This window comes from Triturus cristatus, chromosome 2_1 (assembly GCF_964204655.1).
Source record: "Triturus cristatus chromosome 2_1, aTriCri1.1, whole genome shotgun sequence".
Classification (NCBI taxonomy): Eukaryota; Metazoa; Chordata; class Amphibia; order Caudata; family Salamandridae; genus Triturus; species Triturus cristatus.
This window is the reverse complement of record NC_140581.1, coordinates 247203968-247224160: the sequence shown is the minus strand read 5'-3', so window position 1 is coordinate 247224160 and position 20193 is coordinate 247203968. Positions and strand designations below refer to the sequence as shown.

The window sequence follows — 20193 nt, the reverse complement described above, 5'->3', positions numbered from 1 at the left end:
ATTATGCAATGTAAGCCATGGGAGGCCCAAAATAATCTGAAACTGTGGGGCATCAATTAAATTCAATTGAATGACCTCATGATGTCCACTGGCCTGGATCAGTTCCACAGATTCGGTATGATGTGTGATTGGGCCTGAGGATAGATTAGTCCCGTCCACAGCCCGCACAGACTCTTTCTTTTCCTTACACAAGGCCTGAATTCCCATTTTCTTTGCATATTTAATGTCGCAAAAATTGCCGGTAGCCCCTGAATCGATCATAATGGCCACTCCAGCTATCTCTTGATCTCGAAACTTCAAAGTCATTTGTAGAATTAAATGTGGTGTCTGAGTCTGTAGAGTATTCATTATATGGTGCATTCCTGGAGCCTGGTCTTCCGTTTTTGCCACCTGAGCGACTCCGCCTACAGATGGTTTTGGGAGTTTCCCGAATTCATGGTCTTCGGTCTCTTCGGACACTCCTTCACAAAATGGCCTGAACCCCCACAATACATGCACAATTTCTTTTGTCTTCTTTGTTCTTTTTCTTCCTTGCTTAGAGGCCCTCGAACTGAGCCTATCCGCATGGGTTCACTATCTGCAGCTCCTCCTGAACTCTTACTCGAATCTGGTTTCGTTCGGTCAAACCGAGGCAAGTTCCAACGAAAATCTTTGATCTTTCTTTCTCCTCTTCTTTCCGAACTTCGGAAATCGATTTCCAGAACTAGATCTACCAGTTCAGAGAATTCTGTGGGTCTATGAGGGATCTGTGCCAGAGTATCCTTTATTTCATCTCGTAACCCCCGATAGAATAGGGCTGATCTCTTCTCCTCGGGCCAGTTGGTTTCTACCAATAATTTATTAAACTGAGTCAAGTAAGTAAGAAGATCCCTATTCCCTTGACGCAATTCTAACAGCTCATTATCGGTGGCCTGATAGATTTTGCGCCGATCAAAAATTCTTAGAAATTCTGTTTTGAAACGCTCAAAATCATACAGGAATGGGTCATCACGAGAAACTAAAGGCATAGCCCAATTAGCAGCATCACCCCCCAAGTAGGACAAAATAAAGGCTACTCGAGATTGGGCATCCGGGAAAAGAGTGGAGCGACACATAAAATGTAGCGAACATTGGGTAAGGAAGAGTTGAGCCTTTTGAGGATCACCATGAAATCTTTCAGGGGGGGCCAAAGGTATTAAGTGGGAAACTGAATGAATTACTTGAGCTACCGTGTGTGGATCTTGAGCTGACTGGGAAGTACCAGAAAAGGTTGGGACAGGAGGTGTTCCAGCGGAAATTTCACTCACTCTCTGAGACAATTGCATCGTTTCTTGGCGAGAGGTTATCAATTCCTGTCTTAGGTTTTTATTTTCTTCACTTAAAACCCCTAATTCCCACTGAATTCCCTCTAACATTTCTCCTAAAGCCTTTAGACTAAAACCCTCAGCCATTCTGCCCAGGTGGAGAATTTTACGGGCACTTCAATCTGTCAGGGAAGTTGCTCCGGATGCTCCACAGAGGCAGAATGCTGCTAGCTCCCAATGCCCACCTTCCGGAACGCACTGCGAGGAAACAGCGGCTCCGGACAGGGGGAAAGGGGAATGGGACAAGAAGAGACACTCGTGCGTTCCTGGACTCCCTCTTCTATTCTGGATGGATCTTATTCTGGAGTCTCCTAATGCACAGAGGGAGAGAACATTTCAATCTACTTACTTTTACTTATCTGGCAATCTCTACTCAATACATCTAAATACCTCCCCTATCCAGGTCCGCTGGAGTATTGGCCTCTCTTCTATTCAGTTGACTAACCACTGGTGGAATGATGTTTCAACCTATAGCACAAGAAAATACGACTTGGGTTAAATTATATATTCTGTTCTTACTGTATATCTACTAAACTACCTTTCCTTCCATACTCCTTACCATGTTGTTAGTCTTTCTGCTTTTTACTTGGTAATTGATTGTAGGAGAGAGAGAACAGTGTTACTCCTGATAGTTGCACCAAGTCCTTAATGACTTCTCGCTTTTCTTGTACAGATAGTACTTTGGAGAATCCAGCTTCAAAGGGGGAGGGGTATTCGCGCAAAAAGGTAAGAATAGGAAAACAGAGGGAGGAGAGAACAGGTAAGAACGCAAGGGAAGGACAGGGAAGAAGGCTGAGTTCGCTGACTTATCTTCAATTAGGTTTGCAGTTCAAATCCAAGTCTAAATTGAACTCTCTTACTTGTTCGTCTTCGTATGCAGAAAGTTCTGGTTCTCCCAAGCTCAACGATTGAATTGTCAGAGCCAAGGAAGGTCGAAATGCCTTCTGAAGTCTTTATCTGTTGTCTGCTCACCAGGACGTCGATAGCGCTTCTGTAGAATGGTACTTGACACTCGCTAAAACTAAATACTTATTATTTACTCTGAAGTCAACCTCTGACTCTGTACTTACTAAAGAACCTCTTCACAAGTGGTCGGTAGACGCGCGTGAAGGAATTGAACACGCTCTGGATAATTCTCACAGAGAGCGCGCGAAAACACTACTTCCCTCAAACGAACTCAAATTGAAGTGCGCATTGGAACGCGCCTTGCTGACACACCTAGTCTCGATTCACACGAGACTCCAGGGGCCAATCAGCAAAGTGGAAAGTCTGAAGAAATAAGCGGCCATCTTGGAACGGGTTGCAACTCTACTTAGTATTTATCCAGACACTGCAACAGGAGGGCTTAACTGTCATTCGAACTCTTTTCTTATGCTGATTGACAACAGTAATGGCATGCACGTTGTTCCTGACACACAATAGAGGGATTAGGTTTGCCTGAATGGGCCATCTGGGGGTGTGTACCTGACCACAAGCCCACTTGCAACTGAATAGAGTGTGGTCTGTAGTCGCACAAAGTGCCAAACGAGCCCATATTGTCACTGTAACCAACTTGGAGCTAGGTCAGGAAAGTCAGGAAATTCCACGCACTTCAAAGCCACTGTTTTGAAGCTTCGCCCACCTTCCAGAACCAGGGCACCAGTGTATAAAAATGGGACCTCATATACCAACTCTTCAGTACACTTCTGGACCTGTAGATACTCTGCCAGGAAGAAGGACTGCTGTGCTGAAAGAACTGTTGCCATGTTGTGTTGAACTGCTGCCCTCTTGCCTGGGTGAGAAGAGGATTGGACCTGCAACTTCACCCTTGAACCCAGGACACCAGAATGACTCCCAGGACTGGTCTGCCTGCCTCCTGATCGGAGCCTCAGGGACATGAAAGGCTCCCCAACATCCTTCACCAGCCCCTGGACCAAATTGAAGTGCATTCCTGACCCCCAAGTGGTGTCCCTCAGATACTGAACCCTTGATGTGGCTCAGAGCGCTGAAATCAAGCTTTTGGCAGTTCACAACCATGAACAGGCCCGTTCACACGGAGATCTTGCCACTCGAACTGCAATACAATGTGGAGCTCCGGCAGCCGCCTCTTCATGCTACAGCATTGACCGCTCGCTGGGACGGCCAATGCGAAGCTACAGCAATGCCCGCCCAAGACACCTGGCTTGCTCTCCGTGCTATACCAGCAGCCTCCTAAAATACTTTCCCTGCTCCATGCATCCTCCTCCATTGCGAAAGTGGCTCTTGCCACAAATTACAGATGGTAAAACTTCTGGGCGCCTAAACTGGTGACTGCAGCTGACCTGTGCTCCATCGGGGTCGGCCTGAACTTGTGACTTTGATCCGGTCCAGTTAAACCAGATATCCATAGTTGGAGCTTTGTGCTGTTTAGAGCTTTGTTCATAAGAATCCTTACAAATTCATAACTGGGGTTCTACTGATAGGATTTTTGATGTTTTGGTGTCAAATGATTTGATAAAATGTACTCTATGTTCTTGTACTGAGTTTTTACTTCATTACTGTTTGTGTGAGGCATAAATACTTTACAGATTGCCTCTACATTAAGCCTGACTGTCTTTTGTGCCAATCTACCCAGGAATAGGTGCAGAATAATTTAGGGACTTTCTCTGGTTCACCCTGCAAGGGATTGTGGCTGTTGCTTGACCAGGGCTCACACCTCAGTCAACCAAAAACCCAATTTCTAACAGTAAACATTTGAGGAGTTGGTTGAAGAGTTTATAGGGGTATTGGGACGAAAGAATTGTAAACATTTTTATCTTGTTTTTAATGCTATCTTGATTTGAAATGTAATGAACTGTAATTCTTGTGTTTCAAGTAATTTAGAAGTGATTGCATATTTGTAATTATTTTTTATGTTGACAATTTGTATTGTTTGGTTTGTAGCTTTATTTTTGTTCATTTCCTCAAGTAGTTGTTGAACATTTCGTAAAAAAGTGTACACATTTGTTTTTAGAACTTGCAGAAAATGTCAATAACGTGCGCTCTCAGTTGCCAAAGACTCCACTAGACTTCACAGTTCCAAGGGTGTTTATTCACAACGCGTTTCGGCTGCAAAGCCTTGATCACGTGAATAATTGTGCACACACTCATGAATAATAAAGCATTGGACTGTGGACATGAAAGATGGACAACGTCAACAAACTTGTAATCTGTGGATGTAGCGCAACTATGGCAGACATCTTAGCACGGTAAACAAAGGCAGTATTGCAACTCAGAGCGCACGTTATTGACTTTGTTCGTTTGAACATTTGTTTTTATTTAGATTTTATTTCTCTGAAATTAGGTTATGAAATTATGTTTTTAATAGGCTGTGTTAATTAAAATGTTTAACTTTTAAAATATGTAAATTGTTGATAAACAGTGTAATAATGTTTTATATTTATTGGTAATTGTTTGCTAAATATATGTTTTTCTATGTGTTTGCCCATAATTGTTACATTTTGGGTTGGTTGTTAGCGTAAATACTTACATTTAATTTCTTACAAACTTTTTATATAATAGAATATACTTTGATTTGGAGTGTGAAGATTGAATCTAGACCCCTCCCAGGTTCCAACTCTTTCAGCAACATGCTTACATTTGGAGCTAAAAATAGTAAATATAACACCCTCAAACTCTAACACTTTCCCCAGTGTTGTTAAAATTGGAGTGGGAATAATAAATCTAATTCTGCCAAAATCCAACACTTTCTCCGAAGTATTTAAGTTTTGAGTGGAAATAGTAACTATTAACCCCCTGATAGGCCAACACTTTCCCCAGTGTTGTTATGTTTTCAGTGGGGATAGTAAATGTAGCCCCACTCCCAAAGCTCAACACTTTACATAATGTTTGGAGGTTTGGAGTAAGAACTGTAAATCCACCCAGCCTCCAATCCGAACACTTGCCCCAAAGTGGTTATGTTTGAGTGGGAATAGTAAATTAATTTAATGTTCGCCCCCCCCCCCCGTCAATCACTTTCCTCAATGTGGTTAGGTTAAGAGTGTGAATAGTAAATCTAACCCATCCAACACCCAACACTAGTTTTTAATTTGGTTATGATTATTAAGTTGAGTTTGAGTTAACACTATGTATATTTTATTTAATGAAAATATAAACTTCAGTTACTTTTTTTCACACATTCCCACGTTTCTGAACATTTTTCAAATAATAATAACACCATTTATGTCACAATTGTTATTGAAATTGATGTTTTATTCTTAATTGAACATTTTTCAAGGTTGTGATCATAACAAAAATTTATTTTTATTTGCGTATAGATTTATATTTTTGTATACACTTTGCATGCATATTGTTCATGTTTTTAAGACATTTTTGTTCATTTTTAGTTTATGTATACATTTTTCAATTTTATTCTATTAGACATACGGTAAAAATATTTTTCAATTTATCTAACTGTATTTTGTATCTATATTTACATTTTTGTAAGACATTTTGAAATATAATTTTAGCTATATTTCCAGTTTTTAAACATTTTATTTTTTAATATATAGATTCATTTTTTTCATTTGTTTCTTGCATTGGTTTGCATAGTGAGAAAGTAGTTTTTCCATTTCCACTAGTGTATCATTTGTTTTTATAGCTTGCTTAATTTTGTAGTCTGCTTTCCTTTTTTTAAGATACTGGTACTCCGCAGTTTAGTGGTTCCTCATTGTTATTCTACTGTAAAAGGTAAGTTAATCTATTTTCTGCACTTACCACGTCTAAGGGTAGGTCGTAGATTGTTACTAAGGTTAGCTTCTACAAATTTACAAACTTACAAACTTCTGTATGTTTATGTATTTATTAGGTTATAATTCATGTGAGTCTCTACCATAGTTGTTTGAGGTGTATGCACTTGGCCTATTTATGCTTTGTTGTATATGTATTTTTATTGTTAGAGTGTATGGTATATTATAACAATTTTTACTTCTATGTTAGTATTTACGTGGGGTATGTTATTGATCTACATGTTTTTATTTTATTGCATGTTAGTTGTTTTATTTTGAGAAAGTATTTTTTATAAATAATAATTCATGTAATTGTATTTATAAATTTATGGAGGTTGTTGTTTAATTTCGATTTCAGTTTAGTTAGATTTTTTTCTGATATTTTTTTTAATTTTGTTGGTCTGGCTATTCCTTCAATGTACAGGAAGCCTTGATTGTTAGAAAATAGTTGCACTTTACATGCTACCATTTTAAGTAATTGTTTAGTATATATTTGGTTCAGTTGTGTTAGGGATTGTTCTAATCTGCGGTCTTGGAGCTTTTCTGTTTTTTGAGTATTTCTAGAAATTGATGTTGTGCTGGGTGATTTCTTCCAAATGTTACTTGAAATTGTGCCCCCCTTCCACCTCAATGTTAGTTTTTGCTTTTTGAGAATTGCTGCTGACATAGACATTCTACCATATGAAGGGAAATTTTGGTTGGTGCCTATGTCCTGATCGGTGTATGGGACTAACCCAGGTGTCTTCACAATATAGCATTAGAAATGAGAGGTTCTTTTTCTTTTTTTTTATAGTATGGAGATTCTATTAGCATATATTAGTGTTTGGTTACTTCTGTGACAGGGAAGTAGGATAATGCTCCTATTTGTGTAGATTTTTATAGGTTCCTTAAGATCGGTTGAGGTATTAGTAGTATCCTCATATTGCTGTGTGGGTAAACTTCCAAGATAGGAGAAAATATTTTTTTTTCAAAATCAGTCATTATTTTTGGGGGCTTTGTAATTATTTGTTATTTCTATGATTAGTATTAACCATTTGTTAAAGGTTTAACTTTGCTTGTTTTGCAGTAGGACAGTTGTGTAATGGTCTGGACATGTATATTATATTTTGTTCGCTTGGTGTTTCCATAGTTATTCTATCTGTAGTACTAAGTAGTCTTTTTAGATTTTCTGTGGGTAGATCTTGCATAGTCCCTTCTTTAGGAACGTGGGTAATTGAATTTTTTTAGAATAGCTCCAATGGGCTTTTGTGAGCTTGTTCTTGCTTCTATTAAGGCTTATAGGATATTCCGAACTTGGATTGCAGTCATGTTTTCAGGGTGAGTGGGTTCCCTTACATTTTCAACAGTATCTTCTTTAATGGTGGTTTTGTCATAAAAAGCATTGGAATAAAATTTAGTGCATTTGCAATGTGTCCTTTCACTAGCAGTGCTCTCTTTGCTATTGGGGTATTTCCTATAACTTAATAGCATTTTCTATTTTTGAGACTTGATGCATGTTGTAGTTTCCAACACTTTATCTTTGGATTACAGAATTATCAAAATATGTTATTTATGTATATTACATGTTATTTATAAATATTGTTAGATTTTGACAGCATGTTTTACATTCCATAGATACTTTTTGGGTATTACTTGGCTTTTTACAAGTTGTTTGGCTCTGTGTTTTTTGGAGGGCTATTCTATTTCTCCTTCTATTATTCTTCTTTTTTAAATTTTACTTATGAGAAAGAGAAATGTTTTTAGGTATTTGCAGTTATTAAGGGCCTCATCAGGATCGCGGTCGGTCTTATGTCTGACCGCCATCTATTAAGAAACGGGACCGCCTGACTAAAAGCCATCAGGCCTGCAAGTCGAATAAGATGCGACCGCCACCACTGCAGTCGCAATGTCTATATTTTGAATTGCGGCGGGTGCTGCGGGCACACCGCGGTACAAAAAATAGACATTACACATATCCCTGCACTATGTGATAGGCACCATGTGGTGCCTGCCACATGATGCAGGGATATGTAGGGTGAACCTATCCCAGGTCTCATGTCAGAAGCCCAGGGAGGGAAAGGAGGAGGCCGGCCATGGGCCCCCAATGTCACTTTCCGCCTGCCTTTTCATGGCGGGTTCACCGCCATGAAAGGGCCGGCGTAAAGGAGCATTGTAACTCCTATGGCGGTGACTGGCAGGCACCGCCACCATTGAAGGTATCACTTCACCTCCAAAGGAGCCCGCCATATCCATGGCAGTCGTTCTCTCCGACCACCACCTATCCACCCGCCATCCTGATGTGGCAGCCATAAAACAGCATTACGGTGGTGGTGGGACCGCCACCGGGCCCTTAGCTTCTTAGGTTTATACACTTTTTTGTAGCTATTACTAGATTTAAAGAAGAGAAAAAGGTGTATTTATTAATTATAGTGGTTATATTTAGTGTTTTAATTACTATACTTGCATTTTGTCATTCTTGTAATATAATTTTACAATAGATGTGTGGTTTTGTTTTCTTTATTTTGTTTTTGGGATTTTTTTAGGCAACTTTGACTCCTGTGTTTTGGAGATATAATTTTTAAATAACTTTTTTTTATTTGTTTTTGTTTTGAAACTTCTGTAGTTAAGAATAAGTCTTCTTATAATTTGGTACTTACTTTTTAAATGTTAGGGCTTTATTTATGGAGAGCTTCAGTTGTGCAGAGTGATACTTACAGCACACACAGGGGGGTTTCTTCTGCCGCAGTTAGTTTCACATTTTGCTTTCCTTCTAATGCTATCATTTAATTGAGAAAGTTAACTGTTTTTAAGTTTAATTTCATGGTTTCCAAGGTTAGTAGTTTGATTTCATACCTCATATTGTATTATATACATATAATCAAAGGAACACATTTGAAAATGTTGAGCAATATTTTGATTGACAATATTTTTGATTTTGTGGAATTGCTCATATTTCTTATGTTTTACTGTAATTTCAATAATTTGTATTTCTATATTTTTGTTGATATTCAGGTATTTTTATTATATTTTACGATTACATTTTTGCAGCCAATTTTTTTGTTTTTCTTTTTTATGTGTAGGATGGTGCTTTTATTTGTTCGCAATATTTTTTAATTATATTTTTGTATGTCAATATTATATATGCCGATATAATGTTCTTGAAGCCACTTGCTGCTAACAAGCTGGGCTTGTTACCAAACAGGTATGCAGAAACGTACCGTTCAATGGCAGATTTTGAGATAACTATCGCAAAATGTGCTTAACGCAACTTTGCACATCGCATTCCATCGTGGGAAATAACACTGTGTTAACGTTGTATTCTCAACACGGCGGCACCATGCGATAGTCTCACGATAACGTGCCAAATGACCGCGTTAAAATCAACGCGATAATAAACAAATGCGAAACACCAACGCGAAAAAAGTTGCGATGTTCCAAATCGCGAAACAAAAATCAGCGATAACCAGTGACAGTCCCCAAATCCCCACGCCTCATGCCAGTAAATGCACTATAAAAGCAGTGTAAAAACAAATACACTGCGTAGCACCATGGATGCACCCGGACCGAGTGCAGAGGACAACACCAAACCCACAAGCCCCACAGACGACCAGCAAGGAACCTCGGGGTTGGGGAAGGCCAAGGAGAAGAGGAAGAGGAAGACGTGGTTCAGTTCGCAGGAAAACGGGATCATCGTCACGGAGCTGATGGAGCACTACCAACAACTGTTCGTCACATCCAACGAGTCATTGGCAACAAAGACGCAAATATGCCAGACTATCTTGGACCATGTGAATGCAGATGCAGCTTTGAGGAGGACAATGGAAGAGGTCAAGAGGCGCTGGAAGGATGTGAAGGCCAAAACCAAGAAGAAACCCGATGCCAACATGAAAGCAGCAATGCAGATTGGAGGTGGGGCCCAGCGGCACACCAGGAGCTGGATGACAAGGAGAAAATGGTGGCCACAGTCAGCAGTCGGGATATGGTGCCAGGAGTTGTGGCACCGGACACTGCTCAACATGCCTGATACAACATCAACAGGGTGAGTACCGACCAGGGACTGAGGGGACAGGGGGAGATAGGCACAATGGCAAACATGCGCAATTAAGCAGAGCACACTGCACACCCACAATGACTCTGGATCATGTCCCTGACACCCGTGGCACACTGCAGCACACATACAAACACCAAGTAGGCCCCCATCCACAATGTGCTCAAAAGGGTCCCACCCCACACATCACCAATATCACAACCAACACATGCACACGTGCAAAACCCAGCCAAGAATCATATTTGTGAGCCACACCGACAATGCAAGTGACACCACATGACGATTAGCATGGCTGCAGTCCAATCATCATGACATTGTGCATGCCTCGACATTGAGGTGGCTGAGTGTGGACCACATCCAGAAAGGAGCAGGCCACACTCCGACACATCCACGTGCACAAACCACCCCTGACGCAACAAAACATCTGCGGACAAACCATGTCCAAGAGTCAAAACTCGACCAAGAGCCCAATATACCCAAGTCCGAAACATCCCAGCACTGTCGAAGCACAGAAGTCAAAGGCACACCGCCTGAAAGGGATAAGGGGCAGCCAAATCTGAGCAGCAGGGGTAACTCACCCACAATGCAGCACACACATAGCATTAACAGCACATCAACATTGACGACATTGTCGTACAAAGTGCAACACTCCCACGACAGAACAGAGGACACAACTGGTTCCGCCTGTGCGTGGAAACTGGGCAATCACATCTGGCATAGCAGGCAACTGTGAGATGAATATGTACATGTACAACCTCACATCCGTGATGTAGTTCAAATGTCCATTGTCCCTCATCAAATAGTCATCTCCTCCAAAACAGTCGCAATGTACATTGTCATGCAGTCCTGAGGTAAACATGAACAATGCGTCAACATACATGTCAACACAATGTGAAAATGCATGTCCCCTTCACATAGCAGAAGGACAATCAACACCTCCTGCAGAGCAGACCAGACAACTCATCAGTGATGATGAAGAGGACCTCCACACCTTCAACACCGACACCCTACAACAGCTCATGGACATCTTAGGCAACCCACCTCCAAGGAGCAGGGCAGCCCAGCTGCATCCAGGAGACCCCACCTTTTGCACAGACCACACAGCAGGAAGCACACACCACCACGAATGGCTCCCAGCACCTCACAGTAGCACACATCGCATTCCACGGCCAGGTGTCAGACTGCCAGAAGGAGGTGGCTGAACAGGTGTGGGTGGGGTTCGAACACATGGCAGCCAAACTCGATTACATACGTGGGTGTCTTATTCCCATCAGGGACCACTTACACTCACCAACAGACACACACACTGCGACATAGCCACACACATTTGTACATTTCCAGTACTGAACCACGCCCAGAGCCCCGGGACAATCATTCACTACCCTATGCTGGACTTGAGTACGCTGGCCCAGTCCACTCCTCTTACGAATGAAGGGGGGACGACAGAGCTACATGTACAAGGTCTTACCCACTGCCTGGGGTGACATGGTTGCATCCGCTGTACAACATACAATGTAATGTGGTAGAGCCCGGGGCCATCATGCATACGTAATGAGCGCACGGACACACTTTGATAGTCAGTTGAACTGGCTACGGGCACGTGCACCCGGCCACTCTTTATTACCAGGGTCAGCTGACCAGTGATGCCTTTGCTGGATGGGTGTGGGGTGAGTGTGAGCCAGCCCTCAGGGAGTGGTTGGTGCTGGCAACAACGTGAACAGTGTTCACCATTAAAGCGGAAACAGAAAATACCAACATAATACAAACAACTGCAAAGCATTCATATTGTTAGCCAGAGCAAGTACAGAGGTCACGCAATATCCAATTAGAAGGGTCGGTGGGGGCACCAGAGCTGATCGTGCTCATGTGAAGAAAATGTCCAAGATTGTGTCCCTTCTGGATATTCCTGCTGCAGTAGGGTGTGTTACACCTGCCACATCTTCCCCATCATCGTCCCAGGTCTTCCCCACTGCCTGAGGTGACATAGTTGTGTCCGCAGTCCACAGCACGTACTTCATCCATAGTTCCTGGTGTGTAGCTGGACTTCCACCTCCAGTCTGCATTGCTGCCTTCTGGTTGTTGCCTCCTGCCCTCCCATTGTCCATGCCCTCACCCCTCCGCACACCAGCCAGATCTTCCCCATCATCATCCCAGGTCTTCCCCACTGCCTGAGGTGACATTGTTGCGTGAGCTGTCCACATCAAAAAAGATCTATTGGAAAGGGTCCATGAGCTGTGGTGCTCTGAGTTGGTGGCACCTGAAGAGCTGAGCAGTGTACCGAGCTGATGATGGCATCCAAGACATGTTAGAGCAACTCGGATAGTCTGGCTGTAAGACTCTTACTACTCTGGCAGTTGTTGGTTGGAGGTGGTTCTTGCGGTGGTGGCGTGTGCATCCAGTGGTGATGTGTCGACCAGGCAGATCAGGACTCGATTTGATGTGTGAGCCCCGGTGGACCGCAGTTGAGTCTGGAGGCAGCGGACAACGCAGGGCCACAGACACATGGTGTTGATGAGCCCCATGCCATCTACACAGAGTCCATCCAATAGTCAATCAGACAGGGTCCATTACTTGACCTGCAGAGTTAGTGGCCCGGGATGCACTGTGGCCGGCACAGGCTGATGACTTGCGGTACACTGAGGTAGGGCCACGCGAGCTGAGTGGGTCCTCGTTGATGTCGAAGGTGAATGTCATGAAGTGTTTCGGGGGACAGTGGAAGGTGCATAATGCAGAGGGCAGAAGCAAGCTGAAACAGACAAATGGAGGAGTAGAATGCTGCAGACTCCTTTTTACTACCAAGTCAGTATCAGCTACGTGATGATGAAGACAACCCGCAGGCCATAGACTCAGACGCCACCAAAGTTCAACTAGAGAGTGTCCATAAATTTCGGGGCACAGAGTTAGTGGCACCAGGGATGAAAGTGGATGCAGTCTGAGATGAGACTTGTACAATGATATAAACTCTGCCATGAATACATCAAGGCTCAGATCCAAATCTTTGAGCTACAGGACCACAGTGTAGGCCTGAGGCAGCGGTCAGCAAGGACCCACAGCCACGTCTCATTGGTGTGATGCACAGAGTTAGTGGCACCAGAGCAGTTGTTGGTAGTGTTCACTCAGTAACGAGGATCCTTTTTTCCTCCGGACTGAACCACGTCTTCCTCTTACTCCTCTCCTTGCGTACAATGATATGAACTCTACCATACAGAAATAAAGACTCAGTTCCAAGTGTGTGACCTACTCAACCGCAGTGTAGGCCGAAGACAATAGTCAGCAAGGGACCACTGACAGGTGTCGTTCGGATGCAATGGACAGAGTTGGTGGCACCACATCGAAGGGAGTACAGTGATATAAAATCTGCCATAAAGTGTAGACTTTGCCATTGCATAATCAAGACTCAGTTCCAAATGTGTGACCTACTTGACCGCTGTGTAGGCTGGTGGAGTACGTCAATGAGAAAAGAGTGCAGCGGGCCTGTCTCAGGGAGGACAGCGATGGTTTGAGGAGGCTGCCAAGGTCGCGGGCCTCGGAGCTTGCACATGCACATGGTGGGCCCTCCTTGACACACGCTGGTGTCAGAAGGTGAGCGGTGTGGTCTAGTTGCGCAGGGGCGGCCAAGACGGGTCTGGGGACCTGCAGCCTGGGGTGCAGCAGGCGCACATGGTCGCAAGCACCGCCGCTCATGGCGTCGGCCTTGTGGTGCCACCCTGGCAGACACGTTGGCCATTCCAGAAGAGAACCACACCCAGAGCTGCAGGCTTTTTATTCACACCCCTACGCTGGCCTGGCATACGCCGGGCCAGTCCACTCCGCTCACGCTTGCAGGGGGGACGTAATGAGCTACTTTCCATGCTCTTCCCCACTGCCTGGGGTAACATGGTTGCGTCCACTGTTCACTACACTCCAAACATTAGCAGTATATGTCGACATGGGCATGTCTGTGGTCTGCATATTGCAGTCTGTCCAGCATATCCGCACCATACTTGGCATTGTGTACATTCTCATTCATGGGTCACTTGCCTCCTTCGCACATGCATGGTTCCCACCTCTCCCCACATTTTGCTATTATGTGGCTGAGGTGCAATGCCGTTGATGGCTCGTGTACATGGCTTGCCCAGGTCACCACAGGAAGTTGTGCTGTCGGGTCTGGTAGGTGGGCTTGTTGTTTGGCATGTTGTGTGTGAGTTTGTAACATCTGCATTCCCAGAGTTGTGAGTTGCATGATTGTAGAGTTGAGGTGTGTGGTGTGTCCATTTGGTACTTACCAACGAGCAATGCATTCCCATAGGTGCCAGCCTAAAAGCGCTGGTTGATGATGGACTGTCAGAAGATGAAGGACTCATGCACACTGCCTGAGTAGTTGTCAATGACATTGGTGAAGAGTCCACAGTGGTCCACTATTGCCTGCACATTGATGGAATGCGTGTGCTTCCTATTGCGGTGATTTAGGGCAGTGGCGGTAGGGGGCACGAGGAGTACATGTGTGCAGTCGATTGCCCTCAACACGTGCGGGAAGGCAGCTATGACGTAGAAGCCTTGATTGGTTTCCAGCTGTTCCTGCACAGTGTGTGGGAAGTGAAGGTACTGGGGTACCAAGCTGGTGATGGCATCCAAGACAGGTGTCGGGAACTTTGATGGGGTTGGCTGTGACACTCCTCCGACTCTGGCAGTTGTTGTTTGGAAGGTCCCAGAGGCCAACATGTGCAGCCCAGCCAGCAGCTTTGTCTGCAGAGGGATGTTGGTTGTCCGCCGTGTTGGTACCGTTAGCCTGTGGGCAATGATGGTCAGGATGCGTAGGATGGTTGTCCTTTTGAGCCTGTAGTGGGCAATGACATCCTCTGGTGTTAAGTCTGTGAGGCTGGTGCGTTTTCTGAAGGTCCGCTGTCTTTGTCTGCGCTGCCTCTGTGGTGGTCCGGGGTGGTGGCGGGCCTGGGTGTGATGGCAGTGGGTGTTGTGGCCCTCTTGGGGCTCCGAGCTGCATGATCAGTGGCTCCATGGCATCTGTTGTTCTGCAGGTGTGACTCTGGGCTGGGCTCCCTTTCATGGTGCAGGTTGTCATCCGACTTAACACCAGGTAAGAGCAGGTGTTAAATCCCTGCTGCTAACGCGCCTTATTGCATGTTTTGTGTACTTATTGCCAATCTGGCTGGTCGTGGAGAATGTTGCAAAGTGGTGTTGTCGCGGCTTTTTGCACGGGAACGTTCTCATTATCATTAGTTGCCGATGTCATCTGTGGCGATGTTTTTGGCCGCTGCTATCGACGGAAAAGTGGTGATATTGGCTGTTAGCACCAGCTTGAGAATGGTGCGATGAATTTATTGCTACTTTGGCCGTGATAAAGTGCCGCTAACTCAGCGATAGGTCCTTGAGAATGTGCCCCTCAGTGCAATGGAGATTATATATATAGATAAAAGTTTGCCTCTGTACATTTTATTTATGTTCTGGACATTTTTCATCAACACCAATATTGTGATACTTGGGACTGTGATTCTGCATATATTCTGCACTTGCTTGGCTTGCAAGACTCTAATACTTTAAGTCCTAATTTCCTGTGTGTGTCCTCCCCTTGAGGAAAGGGTGAGGGGAACGCAAGTAAATATATTAAGACCAGGACAGGTAGTGTCTGTTCTGGATGCAGATCCTTCCAGGTACATTTGGTTACGGTCCATGGGACACTTTCCACTTTTCCCACCCCAAATTGCAAGCTGGTATACTTCTAGCATCTGACGCAAAGGAAAATCTACTGAGAGTGACCAGGATGTACCTGATAATGGGATACTGCTTGGAAACAAAACCATTTGTCAAGGTTTACTTTTACCCAACTTCTCTTTCTTCCTAAACATGCCCTTTTTTTACTGTACCTCTATTTCATTTAACCTCTCCTTCATTGAGCCTCCTTTTCTCTGTTGTCCTCCCCTTTCAAATCTCCCTTCCAAAACTCCCCCTTTCTACCACCTCCTTGGTGTGTCTTTCCGGGGCTGGTAAGTCTATCTCTCCTCCTCTCCAACCAATTTTCAATTTTTTTGCTGACTCTCCAACCACTTTACACCAATTAGCTTTACTTCTCTTCTCTTCCTTTGTAGCTGTTCTCTTTAAATTCATTCTTTCTGGGTCTCCATAAACATAGAAAAAAGATTATAGAATGTTATGTTTTTCCCATTACCCGCTTTCATATTCTCTGTCATTTTTTATTAAGTTATTGTTACAGTTCCTGATACTCTAGCAATTACAAGATGTTATTTGTGTTATTTGCTGTATACCGTATATTGAATTCCAACCCAGATCCAGTGTGTTTTTGCCACAAGAAACATAATTGTGGTAATTCTCTGCAATTGAGATCCAACAGTCAGTGTTCATGAAGCTACTGTTCTCAACTTTGGAAATTCGCTAGAATCACTCTTTAGGACTACCTGAAGTTGATGGTATTTACATTTCTTTTGCAAAGCGTATTTCTGGAACGATGGCAACAATAAAAAACTGTTTGTATGCTGCAACATGGTGCTATTTTGTAGCACTGCATAATTTATTAATGCCAAATTGAAATACAACAGCTTTGACGTCTGACTAATCAAAAAATCACTGACACACATGTGCTTATGCATTTGGGAAATGCTAGCCACACATTCAAATGCCACTCACACAAAGTTGTTTGTAACATATGGCTTCTGACACTATTACTTCTAAAGTGGTGCATTAAAGGCTGTGTTACTTTTCTGGTCATAAATATATTTCATAGAATAATTATGCAGTATTAGTCAACATTTCTGTACACTTTAAGATTCAGATTCTGAATTATTAATTGTCTTTCTTTAGTGCATCACAGGAGGGTCATTAGGGATAGTTGAATCTATTACTTTGTCAATCTAATCAGAAAACAGATAATTACTGCATTGCATGTTGTCAAATTAATGATGTATCACAAAAACATAGGACATTATGTGCCCCTCTGTATTCCCTGCAGTTCTAGCACAGCATGGATGTCACCGTCCATGCCGTGCTGGAACTTTTGGCCATTCACATAACGGTGCCTTTTTTTCAATGTACCACCATGGAAATGGCGAACGGACCCGTGACTGTGTGATGAGTTGCACATTACAATTTGCGGCTTTGGGGCAGTGAAGCTGGCTTTAAGCCCCCGCCGCTGTGCCAAAGTCATAATCTGGCCCTCAGTCATAATTCTATTTTAGTGAGTTCATTAGATCAAAAATATCTGGTAATCCTCTTAAGGTAATATATTTGATTCTTCCAAATGTTTTAGAGTTACATATTTGTATCATTAAGAATATAGACCCCTATCAATAAAGTAATTTAGGCTTATATAAATCAGGTTCATGAGCCAAAATGTTAGGTACTACGTTTGCAGGTGTATTAGCATCTATAAATCCATTTAATACTGCATAAGTGAATGCCTAGTATTTGAACAGTTAAGCAGCAGCAAACCCTTTGCGAATGGTGGGGCAAGAGATTTACAAGATGTGGTTTGCATTGCATAACATTCACAAACCCCTATCTGACCCTTTTGCACCCCATCTCGGAAATAGATCACTCTATGAGGCCGATTTCGATGCAATCAGAAATGGCTCCAACCGTCGGTCGGAGCCATTTCAACGGCATCGAAATGGCCCATTCGGATTCCTTTCAGACCAACCCATTTTGATGGGGTCGGTCAGAAAGGAATCTGAACTGGATTTCCAAATGGCTTTCAAAAGCTCGAAGAGCCCAGCTGCCACTCGGCAGTCCTCCATCAATCCCTCAGGCAGCTCTTTCCAGCCGAGGGATTATGATGGAAGATTCCCATAGCCTTTCTGCGCTGACCTTTCCGACACAAAAAAGGCTGTAGGAATCCCACTTTGGGGGCCCCAAGCAGGGCCACCATAGGTGCATGGCCTCCGGGTGGCAGCCCTGTTGCTCCATGCACCAGGTGGCAGGCACCTTGAGGTGCGTGCCACGGGGTGCAGGGATGAACTGCACCTCTGCTGTTAAGTCCATTCAGAATGCATGCTCCCATCGTTAAGAATGGGATCGCAACCGAACAGGGTTCGGTCGCATCCTACTAGCTGGGCTGGAACCGATGACAGGAGATTGTTCGGTTCCAGTTCCCAAATGATGTCTGACGGACTCTGGTCCGTCCGACATTGTAATCGGGCCCTAGATATGAAAGTAGTGTAAGGCAGGGGGTATTTTCACAAGGGAAAATATTTTGGGAGGAATGTTCATACAGGGTTACAACATCAATTTCATTGACTTGCTAACCTAATGTGGAGGGCAGGCACATTGCATATCCTGCTGATGAGATACTTTTTGTAGTTGGATATCCAAATTGCCTGCATTGTGGGACTCACAATAAGTTGTTGCAAGGGTAAGAATGAAGCTAGAAAGAAGGTTGGAGAGGTAGTGTCACCCTTTACGGGTGGGTGAGCCAATGCTCAGTGCCTTATGGAATTATTGCTAAATGCTTTCATTACCAATGTCTGTGCACTGATGTATTGCACACCGAACAAGTCTACTGACACACTGCTGTGGGGTATGCAATAGTTATTAATCACAATGAGGTCAATTTACAACATTACCACCTCCAGAATCATGTTTTCATAATATGCGGTGAAAAGTGTTTGAAACAAGCACTGCCTTAACTTACCATCAAGGACATGAAATCAAGTCAATGAAAAATCTTTTGTGATCCTAACCCTTGTCTCTATCCTATATTTGAGCATAAAAACAATAAATATTTTCTTACAAGTATGTCATTGTAAATACTTTTATTTTTACCATTTTGCTAGGTGCCTTTAATCTTGTTTGATCATACCAAAACTGTATATTTTTGTGTGCTGCCATGAACTATATTAGCACCTGGTACTCAGTTGCATAAAATCTGGCACATGTAATCAATAAAAACTAAATTGTATTTCAGTATATGGCATTTTGTATACTCTGATATAAACCAGTAAACTGAACATGGCAACATTAATTTGCCAATGAATTAATTAAGTGTTACACAGTCATACCCAGAATTAAATGTATACCGCATGAAAGCATATTTGATTCACCATTATGAAGTGAATGTATAATTACAAAGCAATCTCATTTTCTTGGAAAATTTAAATGTGACCCGTCTTATTTAAAAAATCAATATTAGTACTGTATGACCAATGTATTTAAGATGTGACTATAAATCGAATTTGTGAATGGATAGTGAACGTATTTTTCATTTTCACCTTGATATTTTATCTACAGCTTATCCATGCAAAGTGGACAAGATGTCGGTGAACTTCTGCCAGACGCTGAAATCTATTGGCAAGTGTGCAGTATTGAATATCCAGACACAATGCTGCTTCACCTGCCCTCAAAGGCAATCCTCTAAACTAAGGAGACAAACTTGATGATTCCCCATTGTGGCACAGAGTGCATAGTGAGAGGGAATATGTGGTGCTGACACAAGATGTGTGTTCAAAGACAATGGTGCTCATTCCGTTCACAAATGCATGTGTATGACTCAGTGGACAGCCATATGTAAGAAGACGCCCATAAGGAAGTTCAAAGAGGTGAACAAATGGTTGGTTTTATTGCATCAAATGTTTTGAAAGACTCCACTTATATTATTGTAGGCAATCAGTTGTACAACAAGACCTCTTTGTGCCACGGCCTGGATGAATTCCTATTTGAATCGCTGAAATACCTCTAAATATGAATTGGGCAAGCATTGTGTGTTGTTTACATGCTTGTGTTGTAATTTGTGTGTGCCATGAAAATACATAGGTTTGATTTTTTTAAATGTTATGCTGATTTAATAAAGACTTTTTGTTTCCAAATATTCATTTAAAATGTGAAATAAAACCAGCTTTGATAAGAAATGAACACATATTTCCATTTGACTTTTTTACGTGAATAATAATTTTATGTTTCTTTTAATTCATGACCAGGTTTGGGATAGAGCATGACAGTGTCTCAAAAATGGGTTATTCTGCTGAAAATTCAACATAAGATTATGATATTATTACCAAAAGTAAATTGCTTCATTAACGAATAATTTGTTTCTACTAAACAATTGCTTCAGAACTTTGCCAGTTTCACTACTTTCAATTTTATACAGTTGGACATT

The 20193-nt window shown here is 42.8% G+C and overlaps 1 protein-coding gene across 1 annotated transcript in view; it reads left to right on the top strand.

Moving 5' to 3' along the window:
- The window catches only part of ADAMTS12 (ADAM metallopeptidase with thrombospondin type 1 motif 12), a 4274824-nt gene extending 4254875 nt beyond the window's left edge, over positions 1 to 19949 (top strand). The window contains exon 24 of the mRNA XM_085630806.1: positions 19329 to 19949. Coding sequence (XP_085486932.1) covers positions 19329 to 19474 — 146 coding nt within the window. The 3' untranslated portion in view covers positions 19475 to 19949. The remainder of the gene's footprint in view (positions 1 to 19328) is intronic.
- The last annotated feature ends 244 nt before the right edge of the window (positions 19950 to 20193 follow it).